Source organism: Symphalangus syndactylus, chromosome 17, assembly GCF_028878055.3.
Source record: "Symphalangus syndactylus isolate Jambi chromosome 17, NHGRI_mSymSyn1-v2.1_pri, whole genome shotgun sequence".
NCBI lineage: Eukaryota > Metazoa > Chordata > Mammalia > Primates > Hylobatidae > Symphalangus > Symphalangus syndactylus.
The window spans coordinates 52,208,148-52,225,292 of NC_072439.2; the positions used below are offsets into that span (position 1 = coordinate 52,208,148).

The following is a 17,145-nucleotide window of genomic DNA, read 5'->3' on the forward strand; positions in this document are numbered from 1 at the left end:
ATAAGCTGTGCTTTCTGTTTTTAATGGAACTGCAGAACAGAAGGACTGAAAGTGAGGCCTAGGAATTGTCTAGTTCAGCCTCCTTATTTTTCAGAGGAGGAAGAACAGAGGCCCAGAGAGCTGAGGTGATCTGCCAGTTGCAGAGCTGGGGCTAGAACTAGAGTGTCCTCTTCTCTAGGAGAGGAATTAGCAGCAGCCAACCTCAAACAGCAGCCTGGTATCCTGGGAATTTGCTTGTATGCTGTGTGGACACAATCTGACCCTGGAGAGTCAAATTCCAAGACAGTTCCACATACATTCCAGATAAAAATGCATCTTCATTTGAAGTGAAATAGAATGACAGACCAACACCCCCCCCACCCCATTTTAGGAATAAAAACATAAAATCATCTAATATTTTAAAATCTCTACTCCTTAATATAACAGAAAGACCATCAGAGAGCATCACCCAACCACATCGGCAGTTCCCAACACATCAGCCTACAAGGTGCACCTCAAAGCCTACATTGGTCCATTGCTTCTTTCACTTGGGAAGCAGTTACTTTCTGCTCACTTCATTCCCTGTGAAGAACCTCACACCTGTAATCCCAGCATTTTGGGCAGCCAAGGCAGGAGGATTGCTTGAACCCAGGAGTTTGAGACCAACCTGGGCAACAAAGTGAGGAACTGCATCTCTACAAGAGCTTTAAAAAAATAATTAGCCGGCCCTGCTGGCGCATGCCTGTAGCCCCTCACTATCAGGGGCCCTTATCCTCACATTCATCCACATCAGGTTCAACCCCTTTCTCCTGGCCCCTCCCTCCACCAATATGAGGTTTCAAAACAAAACAAAAAACCAGAATGTAGTTCCTCTTCACAAATTTGGGAACTTCTGATCTAGTGGTTCCTAAATTATAAAATGGAGTAATGGAGAGAACATATACCTGGGTATCACTCAGATCCAGGTCAAATGTGGATCTGAATATAAACTCTTGAGGAAGCCCTCAATCTCTTGAAGGTTCAATTTCTTTATCTCTAAATTAGAGATAATAATGTTTATCCTACAGAGCTGTTGTAGAGATTAAATAAAGTCACATTTAAAATGTATTTACCACACTGCCTGGCTCATGCTAGATACTCATTCCTTTCCATCTTTCAATGAAATTATATTTCTTAGCTTCTGAATTATTGTTCTTCATTTATTAGGCTGGTGCAAAACCTAGCTTAATTGAAATTGACACATCTTATCAAATATCTGATGTTCTTAAGTAGGTTTTATTCCAATATGTGAGCTATATGAAACATTAGTGACAAGGTTGACCACTTTATTGTTTATACAATATTATTCAGAAAATATATGTATTTGGAAAATATTATTTTGATCAGAAATATTACCAATTTATCTTCTCAGTTTATGTAATTCGTAATAATTCTGGGATTAATTGCCTCCAAATTGGGTATCTTTTCAAGAAAACTGGTTGTCATCCATTGTTACATGTAGCCTGAATATTGATCGATAACTGATAAAATCATACTGTTTGACATATTTAAATTAAATTAGTGAGTTAATGGGTTCAGAATGAATATTTGGTTATATTCTTTAGAAAACAATATTCTCTACTTACGAGCAGTATTTTGCCCTTTATGATAAAATCGCATGCTTCTTATCTAAACTAGTAAACATCAACCTTTTAATCCATGGTTCTGTGTGTTTCCTGGGACCAATGTGGTTAAACACTTAGAGCCAACTCACTTAGTCTCCCTAAATTTTAGTGTCTCAAACTAGGTGAATAAAATAATTTTGCATTTATAATAATACCTTTATTTTACAGAGCTCACAATGCATTGAACTACTCTATTATTAATTCTGAAGCATTCCTATAGACTTAGTAGAGGGTATCTATTAAACCCAGCTTCCAAACAGGAGTCACAGCCATGGGCTGAGTGATTTGCTCAAGGTCACACATATATAGGGTTATAAAGATCAAATGATATCATGCATGCCAAGAGTTTGACAACCATAGAGTGCTATATGTGTGCAGGGTATGACCAGATATATGAACAGATCTGTGATGAGTTTTCACAGTTATTGGCTGCTATTCTCAATACTCTTTTCCTTTGTCTTTCTGGCCAAAACCAAAATAATATATGCCACCAAAAAATCTCACAGAGCATACTGAGTAATAACAAGAAGCTGGGACATATACAGAATCCCTTGGAAATATGATGCCATGTAAATGCTATGAATATTAATGGTGACCCTATCATTAAAGTATAAAACAACTTGTTTATTTACTTTTTAAAAAACAATAAAACAAGCTTGAAATTCTGACCAAACTCTAACTTGGGGATCGACTTCTAATACTTTTTAATCTCTTCTGCTGCATCTACTTAATTTCCTACTTGGCTGGAGAATTACTGAGAAACCTTGTAGGAAATTTTAAGTACTTGCTACACGATGCTGGCTATACAGCTATAGAATATCAGCAGAACTTGTATATTATTCTCCCTGATTCTCAGAACTGTTTCAGAGTATAATGAACTGCTTCAGTGGGGTCTGGAGGCTTCTAGTGAAAAGTGGTTTAGGACGTGCCAAATACCATGGTTGCTATGAAAATTATCAACCAACTAGAAACATTAGCTATTTTATGCCAGAAAAACAGTGTTTTAATAATGATTCATTTCTGGTCATTAGCTGGTTATTCTGAGTTCTCATTATCCTGAAACTGTATTAGCACTAAGGAAAAATATGATTGCAAATTTGGCTTCTTTTATGTGATGGTTCTATCTCTCATGTACCAACCATAAATTCTTTGCCTCTGGGACTGCAAATGCTTCAGCATGTAATGGAAAGTTAGTATCACATGGCAAGACATTTGTTCTCATTGCAGAGTGAGGCCAGCTCTGAAATTCAAACCCTAATGAGAGCAAGTATGTAAATGAGAGCAGCCAAACCAAACAGATGAAGAAAACAAAGCCCAATGAGTCTATAAAAGACATTTAAAAAAATCTAAGTATTCATTATTAATCAATAGCATTTAGACTCTATGAATTCAAAATAGAGCTTTTCCTAATACTTTGTTACTACAGTGACATATCTATAGACCTACATTTAAAAAACTAAATAAGAAGTTTTTACCCTTACAGTGTCTATATTTTTTAGATTTTTCTATGCAAAGGAAATGTTATTTTAGCCATTATACCAAATATTTAAAATATGTCAATGTGCCTTGAATTAAATACGATTAAGAATAGCTAGTGTCAAAGTAATGTGTACTCTTGATCAAGATTTTAATCTTATACTTTCTAAATACTAAATAAGGTATTTTCTCAAGGACTTCAACATATGATCCAATACACACCTTGCATATTTTCTGAAAATTTTGCAACAAATAAAATGCATCAATAAAAAGGTAAAGAAACTTTTATCTTGTAATTAAAATAGTATCTCTTTTTTTTCCCGTTTAAAAAAGACATGTTTCGGCCAGGCGTGGTGGCTCACACCTGTAATCCCAGCACTTTGGGAGGTGGAGGCAGGCAGGTAACCTGAAGTCGGGAGTTTGAGACCAGCCTGACCAACATGGAGAAATCCTATCTCTACTAAAAGTATAAAAATTAGCCAGGTGTGGTGGCACATGCCTGTAATCCCAGCTGCTCGGGAGGCTGAGGTAGGAGAATCACTTGAACCTGGGAGGCAGAGGTTGCAGTGAGCCGAGATTGCACCATTGCACTCCAGCCTGGGCAACAAGAGCGAAACTCCAACTCAAAAAAAAAAAAAAAAAGACATGTTCCAAAAGTATCTGTCATTGCAAGGAATTTCCTGCTCTACCAATGTTCCATGTTTTTCAGCATGTTTATTATTTACTTTCATAAATATTGAATAAAATTGTTATAGCATGTTGTAAAAATGGAACATTTCTTTATTTACATAATATTTACTTAGAATCCAGTATGTGCCAGGCTGTATTATTCACTCTGAGAATATAAGAATGAACAAGACAGATGAAAACCCTCTCCCTCTTGGAATAATCCATTTCAGTATGGGAAGAGAGAAAACAAACAAAACAAGTAAATAATATAGTATATTCGAAGGTTATAAGTGTGCTAGAGAAAAATCAAGCAAAAAGAGGGATGGGAGGTGGAGAGGCTTGGTGTTTTAAATAGTGTAGTCAGGGAAGTCCTCACTGAAAAGGTGACATTTGGGCCAAGACCTGAAGATAAGGGAATTAGCCATGCAAACAGCTTAGGGAATAAGGAGAAAGTATAGTAAGTGCAAAAGTCCTGAGGCAGGAGGGTACATTGGTAGGCCACAAGAATAGCAAGGAGATCATTGTGGCTGCAGTAGGGTGAGCACAGCACAAATCACGTAGGTTATCGTTAAGACTTGGCTCATTCTGAGTATGACAGGAAACAATGAATTTGAGCAAAGTTGTAGGAATCAGAAAAATAGAAATGACGTGGATGTATTCACCTAGTCCTAGCAGGAAACTAAAGGCACTGTTCCAAGGAGATTTTGAGTACAAACTAATGTAAAGAACAATTACAGAAATGTGGGCAGAGTTAAGAGGCCAAACAAGGAATGCTGAGGCATTCAGGGGCTAGTACATTGGGATGCCATCACCACACCTGGATCTGAAGCAGCCCAGTGAGAGTTAAGAGCCATGGGCGGGGATCTGATAGGGGATGCAGTTGCAGAGGGATGCCATCACTACCAGAATCTCAGGCTAGCTCAAAGGGAGGGGGAAAGAAATACCCCAAGTTCTTTTTTCTACTAGCCTCTGACCTCCTGCCAGCAGTTTTCATTGGCTAAACCCAGGGAAGACAAGGGATCCCTGGTGATGAGGGCCAGAGCATCCCATTCCTGGAATGCAAGAGTGCAGAGAAGAGGAGGGAAATGACAGAGAAGAGGAATCAGGCAATAACACTTGAGTGTTACCAAAGCTGAAGCAAAGACATCTTCTGGACCCATTTATATATTGACTGCTGCACGTAAAACCAAGAATCCAAATTTGTTTGGGGAATTTAGATTCATAAAGTCTTGGCACTGAAAATAGTCATTTGTTCAGTCAACTCTGTTATTTTACAGTTAAAGAAACTGAGGCCCATCGAAATTATGACCTGTTCAGGGACACACAACTAGACACAATGCTGCAGAGACTGTAACAGAACAAAGGTCTCCTGACATCCCACTCTCTTTCAACTTTGCTTCTAATATTTTAATTATTTTTCTGTCCTTTCTGTCTTTGTAATTCCGTTCTAAAATCCTTTTGTATTTCATAAATTAACTCTTAAAAGTTGCTCTGCATTAGTTTGATTCAACTGAAAAGGTACCAATTATTTCTAATATTATCTTTGAGGGCATTCAAATATATACTATTCCCAAGGGACAATTTATCTTTGGATAGCATTTATGAACTATCATCTATCACAACAGCTAAAACTATAATCTTGGCTGTTGTTAATACACCCTTACAAAGTTATTTTTGGCTTAGTCTGGAGTCTGTGGGTACATTTTTTAAATATATAAAAGTAATATATTTAAATAAAAATGATACGTGATCATTGCAGAAATTTTGAAAAAAATATATAAAGCAAAAAAAAAAAAAGCCTATTACCTCATCCCTCAGAGATAGCCATTATTAAAGTTCTGACATATTTCTCCCAAATTCTTTTACTATGCATACATGTAATTTTTAAAAGGCATGATATAATTTTAATTTTTTTAACTTGGTATTCTAACATATTTAACATTTTTAAAAATTTTCAACAAATGACAAATGTTCATCTTCAAAATGATTTTGACTTTTGAAAACAGAAGTCAACTAGAAGGTCAGGAGTTTGAGACCAGACTAGCCGAAATGGTGAAACCCCGTCTATACTAAAAATACAAAAAATTAGTCAGATGTGGTGGTATGTGCCTGTAATCCCAGCTACTCGGGAGGCTGAGGCAGGAGAATCCCTTGAACCCAGGAGGCAGAGGTTGCAGTGAGCTGAGATCGCACAACTGCACTCCAGCCTGAGAGACAGAGCGAAACTCTGTCACCAAAAAAACAAACAAACAAAAAAAATAAGTCAACTAGAAGCAAAGTTTAATAAAGTGGGCTATAAAGTTTGGGTAATATTTTTCTACCCATAACAAGGTGCTATTTTAAAGCAATATGATCAGGATTCATAAGCTTTATAATTAAGCTGTAAAATAATCTAAGTTTTAGGATGATATTTAACAAAAATGTAACACGAGCACATGTGTACCCCTTTTAAAGAATTTACTCAATAACTTTGGCATGCTATCCTCTTTTTTATTGAGATGGAGTTTCTCTCTTGTTGCCCAGGCTGGAGTACAATGGGACAATCTTGGCTCACTGCAACCTCTGCCTCCCAAGTTCAAGCAATTCTCCTGCCTCAGCCTCCCATGTAGCTGGGATTACAGGTGCCTGCCACCACGCCCGGCTAATTTTTGGTATTTTTAGTAGAGACAGGGTTTCACCATGTTGGCCAGGCTGGTCTCGAACTCCTGACCTCAGGTGATGCGCCTACCTCAGCCTCCCAAAGTGCTGGGATTACAGGCATGAGCCACCGCATCTGGCCTTCTTTCTTTAGTCTTAAGGTTTTATCATGTCTTATAAAACGCCAAATGCCATCAAATAGTAACATATTTCAAAAGTATTGGATAAGATAAGCAAACTTTCTTCTTTTTGCTTGGAATATATATCACCTATTCACATTTACATTGGAGCCTATGGTATAAAACATCTAGGTGTTTCTTCTCCCATGTTAAACTAGGAAAACAGATTACCTTTGTGTGCTCTAGAGAAAGTAATGGCCTATGGTGGCCTTGCTTTAGATTTTAACTGAGTAGGAACAAATTTAACCTTTGTACATATAGGCCTGAGTTGAGAGAAGATAAAGGGTGATACGAAGAAAGTGCCCAGGCCAGTTGTCCCCACAGGTGCTCGAGAGTGTAACCTTGCTCATAAAGAAATAGCCCGTGAAACAGAGTAGAAACCATCTACTGTTCAATTGTACTGGACAAGGAAAAGAAAGTAGTTTCTAAATGAAAAGCAATCCACCAATATCAAAATGCATGGCCTTTCCACCTACCCCTTCCAGAAGAGGTCCCCTCCTCTGAGACCCTTTTATGACTACTTGAACTATTTAAAGTGTCCCTAGATTTGCCTATGGATATTTTTATCCACTGAAAAAAAGAAGTCTCAGCCCTGAGCATCCCTAAAATTAGCTCTATTTTTGTCACACTTATCTAATAATTACATTTAAACAAAATGACTTATTTTTCACTGTTGTCCAGAGTTGTTGTTTTTTTTTAAGTGGGGCATTTCAAGCTTCTCTTAAATATCAAAATCACTGCCCTTAAATCAAAGTTAAGGTTTCATTGAGAAAAAGATTTCTCTCTTACAAAGGTTTAGTCATTTTGCAACAAAGTTATTAAATCTCTATAAGAAATGCCATAGAGATTGTTAAATATTTCTTCCATTTTGATATCACACAAATAGTACAGCCCTACAAAAAGAAACTTATCTTTGATCATGTAAGTTATTTTTAAATCTCTCTAAACATAATATACAATATATTATAAACTATTAGAGGCTAAGATTTTTTAAAAAGGTTTCCTTGTAAATGTAAATCAGATCATGTTAATCCTCTGCTTATAACCTGCCTGTGGCTTCTCATTGCATTTAAAATAAAATATCTGTTCCTTTACTTGGCCAACAATGTCCATATGATCTAGCCCTTGCCTACTACACAGATGTCCCCTGCTCCCTTCCAACCACATACTGGTTTCCAACACAAAGCCATTGCCTCATCTGTCCCCCTTCCTCAAATGCTCCCCTGATGAGCTTGTCCTTAGCTCAAAGAACACTTCCTCAGGCCTCCCTACAGGACATCTGAGTAAGGTACACTGTCTCCTTTCCCACCTTGCATTGTTGTTTCATTTTTTTCTTAACACTTAAGAAAATTTGAAATTATATTTTTTTGCTTATTTCTTTGGTGGTTGTTTCCCCTACTAAAATATAAGGCCTATTTGAACAAGGACTTTGCTTTTCTTGTCTGGTTCACAACTGTTTTCCCCAAGTCCAGCAAAGAGGCCAACATAGTAGGTTTCTTATGGAGTCTTGTTCTGTCACCCAGACTGGAGTGCAGTGGTGTGATCTCGGCTCACTGCAATCTCTGCCTCCCAGATTCAAGCGATTTTCATGCCTCAGTCCCCCAAGTAGCTGAGATTACAGGTGCCTGCCACCATGCCCAGCTAATTTTTGTGTTTTTAGTAGAGACAGGGTTTCACCATGTTGACCAGAGTGGTTTCAAACCCCTGACTCAAGTGATCTGCCCACCTCGGCCTCCCAAAGTGCTGGGATTACAGGTGTGAGCCACTGTGCCCAGCCAGGTTTCTAAATATATGTTGAATGCATGAAGAAGTAGAGCTGGTATTATTATATTTGGAGCTGTTTGTTCAAGATACAAGCTTGATGTTACTATGATAAATATTTTTATTCCACAGAAATAAAATACCTCAAATGAAATATTAGTACAAAAATTATTTTGAACACAGTAGTTATTCTTAAAGAAATTCAATGGTGAATACTTACTATGATTGAATCATCACAATGTAGTTTATCTTTCTTGAATATATATATGCATTTTTGTGGGACGGGCTGATGTTTTTTTTTCCTTGGAGGGTAGAGCCATTGTATTGATGAAATACCAATGAAACAAACAAAAATGAAATGTGGATAAGCTAAAAATCTAAAATTAGATTAGTTGTTGAGTAAATATATACAATATGCAAAGAAAAAAGATTAGTATCAAAATCCAGAAACAATGGGGAAGGATAGAAATTCTAAACATCTGAAGATAAAAATATATTTACATCTAGTCAATTTAGTTTAACAATAGGTAAACGCCACAAAATGGGTCTCAAAACAATACTGTTACCATTATTCACTAGGGGGTTTATGGCCAAAATTAAAACAACCCTATGGTTAACTTTTCACCTTGATTTTGCATTTCCCTATGTCTTTAGTTTGGTCACTTCCTTTTCCTTCAAAGATCCCACATTAAGGATGAGGGAAGGGAGTGAATATTAATTTGCAGAGAAGCAGCTCATTACATGATCATTTTAAGTAACACCCAAATCCTTATGTAAACATGGATCATGTGTTGAGCTTTTAATGAGTATGAATGCTTTCAAGGTAGGATTTCAAGTATTATAAAGTTAAATGCTAAAAGTGTTTTGTTTCCAGTGACTAAAGAGCTAGTTATTTTGGAATTAAAACGTAACTGGGAATGCAAGGTAGTCAAGATTCTATCTGTACCTTTCAAAACTTTGGCTTCTATGAATAAAAGTAGTTCAATCAGCCAGGTTAGAATGACCTTCAGATTATCAGTCCGGAGCATTTAGGCTATGCTTCATGTGTGAATACAGTTTATATAAGTTTCTACATTCACATTTTTTAAAACTTTATAAGCTGATAGTAGTAACATACAGAAGGAATTATAACCTCCAAGTCTAGAAATTTGCAGTCTTTCAATGTTCTTTTGTGAGTGTTAAAGTTTTACAACTTAAAATTACAGGTATGCTACAACTTTAATCAATACTTCAAATTCATATACAAGAAAGACTAGACAGTGATGATTCACTTTGTCAAAGAATGTGCCATTGAATGTCTGTAAATAGCTCATCTATGACAGAATACGACTTCTCCATAAAATCATGGATTTCTAGTAACTGCTTTCTTCTTCTTTTTTTAATTAACAAATGGTATTGCCAATAGTATCACATTGAGTTGCTATCTTTTCTTCTGAAGATGCCAAAGCACTGCCGTATCTGTGACCTTTTTCCATACTTTTTCAGTGGGTTTGGTAGTTTAACACCTCTTTACCACAATGTTATTTCTTTTTAGTGATAGGGGAACTGAGGGAGTAATAGACTTGTCAGCAATCACAAAACGAGATTATAGCAAAACTGGAGCTTACCCTTGATCTGTCCAACTAGGAAATGTAGTTTAAAAAAAACTTTATCCTGACTGGCCACATATAATACTTAAAAAGAAAAGTAAAGAAGAAATATAGTCATTAATGGATTTCATTTGGATTTTCTGTTGCCCTACATTGCAGCATTTAAACTAGCTTGTAAAACCACAGAGCTAATATCTTACATTCTAAGTTAAATTCCATAAAATATAATACAGATCTTAATAGGACATTATGTTTATTTCAGTTCGAAATGCACCCTTTACTTTTACCAAATTGCTATATTTTGCTTGAACATCAAAGGTCTTTGGAAGTCAAGGAAATCTTCATTAAAAAAAAAAAAAAGACAACATTGTTTCATAGTATATTAAACTCAAAAAGAGTATTTAATAGAAGTTTCCTTAAAAACACCTCATTATCAAGTAAGCATTTGTGCATCTCAGTCAAATTATATTTTTCTTTATAAAAGCATTTATGGAATTTTATTAGCCTTAGTTCTTTCTCATTACATTTTTTTTTTCCTTTTTGGGCAATACCATACAATGGTCTCACTGAAAGGGTTTATTATGATATTGTTCCAGAAATGGAACCCTAGGAAAATCATAGTAATAAATCAAGTACTACTTATTTAGACAACTGATATTTATTTCTAGCCAATGCTTTGTGGAACCTGAAAACTATTTCCCCATTTTGCATTTTTCTATTAGGTTGGTGGAAAAGTAATTGCGGTTTTTGCCATCATGTAAGTGGCAAAAACCACAATTACTTTTGCACCAAACTAGTAACAATTTGGTAATAAAAACACAGAAAATAAGCACAAGCTATTTCTAAACTCCAGAAAAAATTGTTGACTGGGATATAGGTAGTCCAATTCTTAATACACAACACAGGGAATGTTCAATAAATGTCACTGTCTAACTGATAGTATTAATGCTAAAGGGTTACTTCTCTTTGCCTAGGCCGTTGCTTAATTTCTATGGAAAGTATTTTCTTTACCCATAATGTTTAATGTGTCATTATTATTTTAAATATAATATACCTTCATTGAAAAAAAAAGTCAGGTTTTCTTGAGTATCTAGAGTTTACATTCCAGGATTTTCTATGAAATAATTCACCATCTGGTACTGATATGGTTAGATAATAACCTAGGAAAATTTGGGGGTATGATGTTTACAGAGGATGAAAAGATCTTGCTACAGCAGTTTTTAATTTTCCTCAGTAGAAACTGTCCTTAGTTTTTAACTGCTTTTATTCCCCTGCATTATGTTTTCTAAATGTATCTCCCATGCATCACTGCAATTTGAAATATTTGAAAAAAGTACCAGGTACAGAAGAAACAGTCGAGTTGGGGACTCTAAGAGCAGTGATAGAGGATTCCCACAGCCTCTAGTATGGTCTCGGTGCAGGCATGCAGCCTGGTAATTGCATTAAGACTCCTAGTCTTGAGGTTTAGGACTCCAAGGATCTCTTTATTCCAGTGAGTTAGGCTACCATGTTACTTACTAACAACTCTCTATACAGGGAGCATATGTACTTGCATATACATCCTGCTTTCTATCATTTAAATTACTTATTTAAAGGCTTTCAATTCTTTGTGGACCAACTTTTGAATTACATACCTTTTTGTTTAGATATAGCTGTGCCACTTTTTGTCCTTTACATTGATTTCCAACTTACTTGCAAAAATCAGAATTCTTATTTCTTCATAGCAGTTTGATGTAATAAATTCTGTACATTTTTTTAAGGGCAAATGTATAAAAGTAGCTAGGGCTTTTAAACTTTTGGAAAACAATATTTTCAAGAGAACTATTAAACACAAACCCAAATCCTTAACCATCTAAATGACACTTTCAAAAGTTATAAATCATATGCGTTTCCTAAGATGTCTTTTAACATCCTTAGCCCCCTCCTTACCAGAAATTTAGTCCACTTCTGGATCTCTTCTAAATTATCTTTATCTTTCCTTTCATCTCTTAATATATCACTTTAAGGAGAAATGGTCTTACAGATTACTTTAAGATTTTTCCTTTAAATATACGATTTAAGAGTATCATAACGAGTAATCAAGAAGTTTATATGATAAGATAATGTAAAGAGATGAGCAGGCATATAATACTCATTTTTCCAAAAGCACCACCATCAACACTACCCATTATAACCACCTTAAACAATCTGGTAAATCAATCCAAAATTAAATTAAGCTCTTATAAATTCATATTGGGTTTAACCATTTGATCTAACTTATTCATGGAAAACTGCCTCTATCAATTACTGAAATTACAGACTTAGAAATGAAACATTCCATTAGCTATCTCTGCCACAATAGTATAACGTTACATTTTGTTCCATTACTTTTGCCCACCCCCTTAAGAAATAGGGATTTTATGTGGTCTTATTTCACATTCTGACTCCAGTCACTTGGGTTTGGAGGGCATGGTTTCCACTAAAGTTAAAAGACCGAGCTCTATAAATTACAACTAAAGACCTAAAAAATTCTCTGCAAATTTAATTCTCAAAACATCTTTTGGGATAAAAAGTATTTCTATTCTTCAAAGATTAGAGAACCGAGTTCAACGATTTACTGATTTATCATTACGTGATTGTTAACGCTGCAGTAGATATGAAATCACGATTTCCATTAAGACTTAGATTTTACCTAAATGACGACTGCTTTAGTATGTCAAAGTTTAGGAGCCCATCCCCATTTTTTTTTAACTGCTTAAAAGAATGGCCTTAGTATGCCAAAGTTTAAGAGCCCATCCCCATTTTTTTTTTAACTGCTTAAAAGAATGGCCTTACCATTTTCTTTGGCCAGGAACTAACTACAAGATGATAAATTTGCCAGTACTTTCTTTTCATAGTTGTTCTTTGTACTGGAACAGGAAAGGGTGCTTTATCACTCGTTATGGTTGTTCATGGCCCAATCCAAATCATATAATACCCTGGCTGCTACTAACAGTTTTAGAATAAACAAAAAGAAGAACTATAATGCAGTAGGTTCTACATTTATAAAGCCCATGAGCTGATTTCGTGCCGAAAGTAAAACAGTCTGAAGAGTTTAAATGAATCCTGGAATCACAGCAAATTCAGGAAATTTAGGAATATGTTGGTAACCCTTAAGCTTTTTAAAAACTGACTTCACCCTGGGCAAGTAACCATTCCCTGATGCCGTTGTTGGAGACAGAATTTCTGGCAGGAAGATAATTTTCTGACTCAATCTGGCTTGCTGTTCTTGTTTAATCATCCCCATTTCTCTGAACATTTTACTCCTCTGACTACAATGGTCAACATTTATTTTCAGAAGTTTTAAAGTGATTTAGTTCTTCCAGCCGCACCTCTTTTTATCCCATCTAAGTCTTCCCCAGCCCCCATTCCTATCGCCCTCGTTTCACTAAGATTTTGCTAAACATTAGACACAAGCACATGACCTCCAGTCTTCCAATGTCTCGGAACAAACCGACATAAAAACATCTGATTAGTTCCATTGTAAGCTTCCCTAGGCTTAGAATTTAAAATGGTTTTTAGCTCGTCAATTCTTAAAGAACCTTCAACACAAAATTTAAATTTAAAAAATTTTAAATAAAGAAACCGCTCCCTTTTTTAACCTTTAGCCCCGCCCATTGCCCCCCACCCCAGGTTCCACGCGAAACTGCAGGAAACCGGAGGGGGGGGGGGGGGGCGGGCGGAGCGGTGACGTCACGACGCAGGTGCGTCACGGAACGGCGGCGCCTGCGGCGCTGGCGGTGGCTGCGGCAGCGGCGGCATTTTAGTCAGCAGCGGCGGCGGCAGCGGGGCTGCTGCTCCTCCCAGCATCCCTGGCGCGGCCATTTCAGCCCCATCTTGGCCCAGCGGAGGGAGCTGCAGCCGCCGCTTCAGCAGTTTGAATTTCAGTTTGTTCGGGGTTTAGGAATTGGGCGCACCGAGGAGGAGCCGAAGAAGCCACCACCGCTACCTCACACAGCCGGGGCGCCTCCAGTCCCGTGCCAGCGGTCTGCCGCCGCCGCCCCTCTCTGAGAGAAGCCGCGAGGGGAGGCCGAGACCGCCGTCGCCGCCCGCCCGCAGGGGTGGTTCCCCCTGTAAGGGGAGGACCGAGCCGGCTTTCCCCTCCCCCAGAGCGGGTTTCCGCCTGAGACAGTCGACATGTCCCTGGGGCTGAGCTCCGGCTAGAGCCGGGGAGGGAGGGCCGCCTGCCCGCGCCACAGCCCCACCGCCCGCCCGCGGACCTTCAGCCAGCCCCGGCCCGCGGCTCCCGGCTGAATCAGGCATCTCCGACTCCCAACTCGCCGCTCCTTCCCTCAGTCAGAGAGCCCAGCGCTGACGCCGGCACCGGCCTGAGGAGCCCGAGCGGGGCAGCACCGCCCCTCACGCCGCCGCCGCCACCGCCTCCTCCTCCTCCTCTTCGCCCTCCCACTCCCACCCCCAGCCAAGGCCTGCTGACCGCGCCGAGCGCCGAGCTGGACTGACCACGGCTGCCCGGAGACGGGAGAGGAAGCAGCCGGCCGTACCCTGGGTTCGCGCTCTCGCCGCCTCTGAGAGAATTGAATTGAGGCGCCGCGGCTGCGGGAGTTGAAAAGGAAGGAGGAGCCGCCGCGGGACTGAGACGGGGGCAGAGCCGAAGAGACCGACACAGAGAAGGAAACGAGGAGGAGGATGTCTCACCGGGCGGCCAGCGCCTGGATCAGCCCGTGACTCTTAACAGCGGCGGGCCTCAGACCCCAGCGCAGACTCGGACTTTGTCTTTGGGGGCCCGTGCTCTGCCCTCCCCGGTTTCCGACAGGACCCAGAGGAGCCGGCGTGCCTCTCTGCCCTCCAGCCTTCTTCACCATGTCCAAGATGCCGGCCAAGAAGAAGAGCTGCTTCCAGATCACCAGTGTCACCACGGCCCAGGTGGCCACTAGCATCACCGAGGACACCGAGAGCTTGGACGACCCGGACGAGTCACGCACAGAGGACGTCTCCTCCGAGATTTTCGACGTCTCTCGGGCCACGGATTATGGCCCTGAGGAGGTCTGCGAGCGCAGCTCTTCCGAAGAGACGCTTAACAATGTTGGGGATGCGGAGACTCCCGGGACCGTCTCCCCAAACCTCCTCCTGGATGGGCAGCTGGCAGCGGCGGCTGCTGCTCCCGCCAACGGAGGAGGAGTCGTTTCGGCCCGGAGCGTGTCTGGGGCTCTCGCCAGTACCCTGGCGGAGGCCGCCACTTCGGCCCCCGCCCCCGGAGCACCCGGCGGCCCCCAGCTCGCGGGCTCATCGGCCGGGCCGGTGACTGCAGCCCCATCTCAGCCTCCCACCACATGTAGTTCCCGTTTTCGCGTGATCAAGCTGGACCACGGGAGCGGAGAGCCCTATCGACGCGGCCGATGGACGTGTATGGAATACTATGAGCGGGATTCAGACAGCAGCGTCCTGACTAGATCCGGGGATTGCATTAGACACAGCAGTACTTTTGACCAGACTGCGGAGCGGGACAGCGGCCTGGGCGCCACCGGAGGGTCGGTGGTGGTAGTAGTGGCCTCCATGCAGGGGGCGCACGGGCCCGAGTCGGGAACTGACAGCTCCTTGACTGCTGTGTCACAGCTACCCCCGTCGGAGAAAATGAGCCAGCCCACTCCCGCCCAGCCGCAGAGTTTTAGCGTTGGGCAGCCACAGCCGCCGCCGCCGCCACCCGTAGGTGGGGCTGTGGCTCAAAGCTCGGCTCCGCTGCCGCCGTTCCCGGGAGCCGCGACCGGGCCGCAGTCAATGATGGCAGCCACGCAGCCCAGCCAGCCCCAGGGAACGGGGCCCGGGGGACAGACTCTGCCGCCGACGAATGTAACCCTGGCGCAGCCGGCTATGTCCCTGCCTCCGCAGCCGGGCCCTGCAGTCGGCGCCTCTGCGGCGCAGCAGCCCCAGCAGTTCGCGTATCCTCAGCCTCAGATACCGCCCGGACATTTGCTGCCCGTCCAGCCCTCCGGCCAGAGTGAGTACCTACAGCAGCACGTGGCCGGCCTGCAGCCGCCAAGCCCCGCGCAGCCCTCGTCCACCGGCGCCGCAGCGAGCCCCGCCACGGCGGCCAGCCTTCCCGTGGGCACCGGCCAGAAAGCTTCCTTGGTGGGCGCGCAGCTCATGGGCGCGTCTTCCCAGCCCAGCGAAGCCATGGTCCCCCGGACGGGACCAGCGCAAGGCGGGCAGGCCGCGCCTTGTCAGCCGACTGGAGTGCCCCCGGCTACTGTGGGAGGCGTGGTGCAGCCGTGCCTGGGTCCTGCCGGGGCTGGGCAGCCCCAGTCCGTGCCTCCGCCGCAGATGGGTGGCAGTGGTCCGCTGTCAGCCGTACCTGGTGGCCCTCATGCCGTGGTGCCCGGAGTTCCAAACGTGCCTGCAGCCGTGCCCGCTCCAAGCGTGCCTAGTGTGTCTACCACTTCTGTTACTATGCCAAATGTACCCGCGCCTCTGGCCCAGTCGCAACAGCTGAGCAGCCATACGCCAATCAGCAGGAGCAGCAGCATAATCCAGCACGTTGGGCTGCCCTTAGCGCCAGGCACACACAGTGCACCAACAAGTCTACCACAGTCTGACCTAAGCCAGTTTCAGACTCAGACCCAGCCTTTAGTCGGGCAAGTCGACGATACTAGAAGAAAATCAGAACCCCTACCTCAACCACCACTTTCTCTCATTGCTGAAAATAAGCCTGTTGTGAAGCCGCCTGTTGCAGATTCCCTGGCAAACCCCCTTCAGTTAACACCTATGAACAGTCTGGCCACCTCTGTATTCAGCATAGCTATTCCTGTTGATGGTGATGAAGACAGGTATGGAAATCTCTATTTTAAATATTTGATAGAAGTGCTTGGCCAACATTGTAGCTTAGGATGCAACTTTGGGAGATTTGTTGTCAACTGAGGCCCTTAAACAAAATTTAGTGTTTGGTAAAATTGATTTAGATTGCTGATGCTGATGTCAAAGGGTGTAATGAGCGAATTGGTCTTGTCACAGTTGTTTAAAAGCACTAAAATCGGTAGGGATGCAACATTGTTTACTCAAAAAAGGTGAATTTAAGCTTAATTCTTACCATTTAATGGTGATAGCTAGTGTGTTATGCTCCCATAGAATTGTCCTTTTCATACATATCAATCACACTTGAACACTTAAGGCAGAGAGATTTGTCAGTGTGAGTTTTGAGGCTGAGACATAATATTACTT

General features: G+C 41.5%; 1 protein-coding gene and 1 long non-coding RNA gene across 10 annotated transcripts in view; one reads left to right on the forward strand and one right to left on the reverse strand.

Moving 5' to 3' along the window:
• The window catches only part of LOC134732886 (uncharacterized), a 61,466-nt gene extending 51,822 nt beyond the window's left edge, over positions 1–9,644 (reverse strand). For both annotated transcript variants that reach the window (XR_010116454.1, XR_010116453.1), the window contains exon 1: positions 8,586–9,644. This is a non-coding gene — a long non-coding RNA (uncharacterized lncRNA). The remainder of the gene's footprint in view (positions 1–8,585) is intronic.
• Positions 9,645–9,750: 106 nt separating this feature from the next.
• TSC22D2 (TSC22 domain family member 2) overlaps positions 9,751–17,145 on the forward strand; it is a 55,673-nt gene continuing 48,278 nt past the window's right edge. For all 8 annotated transcript variants that reach the window (XR_008652202.2, XR_008652203.2, XM_055250768.2 and 5 more), the window contains exon 1: positions 9,751–16,754. Coding sequence is in view for 6 of the 8 variants with exons in the window: in XM_055250768.2 (XP_055106743.2) it covers positions 14,794–16,754 (1,961 nt within the window). In the remaining 2 variants the exon portion in view is untranslated. The remainder of the gene's footprint in view (positions 16,755–17,145) is intronic.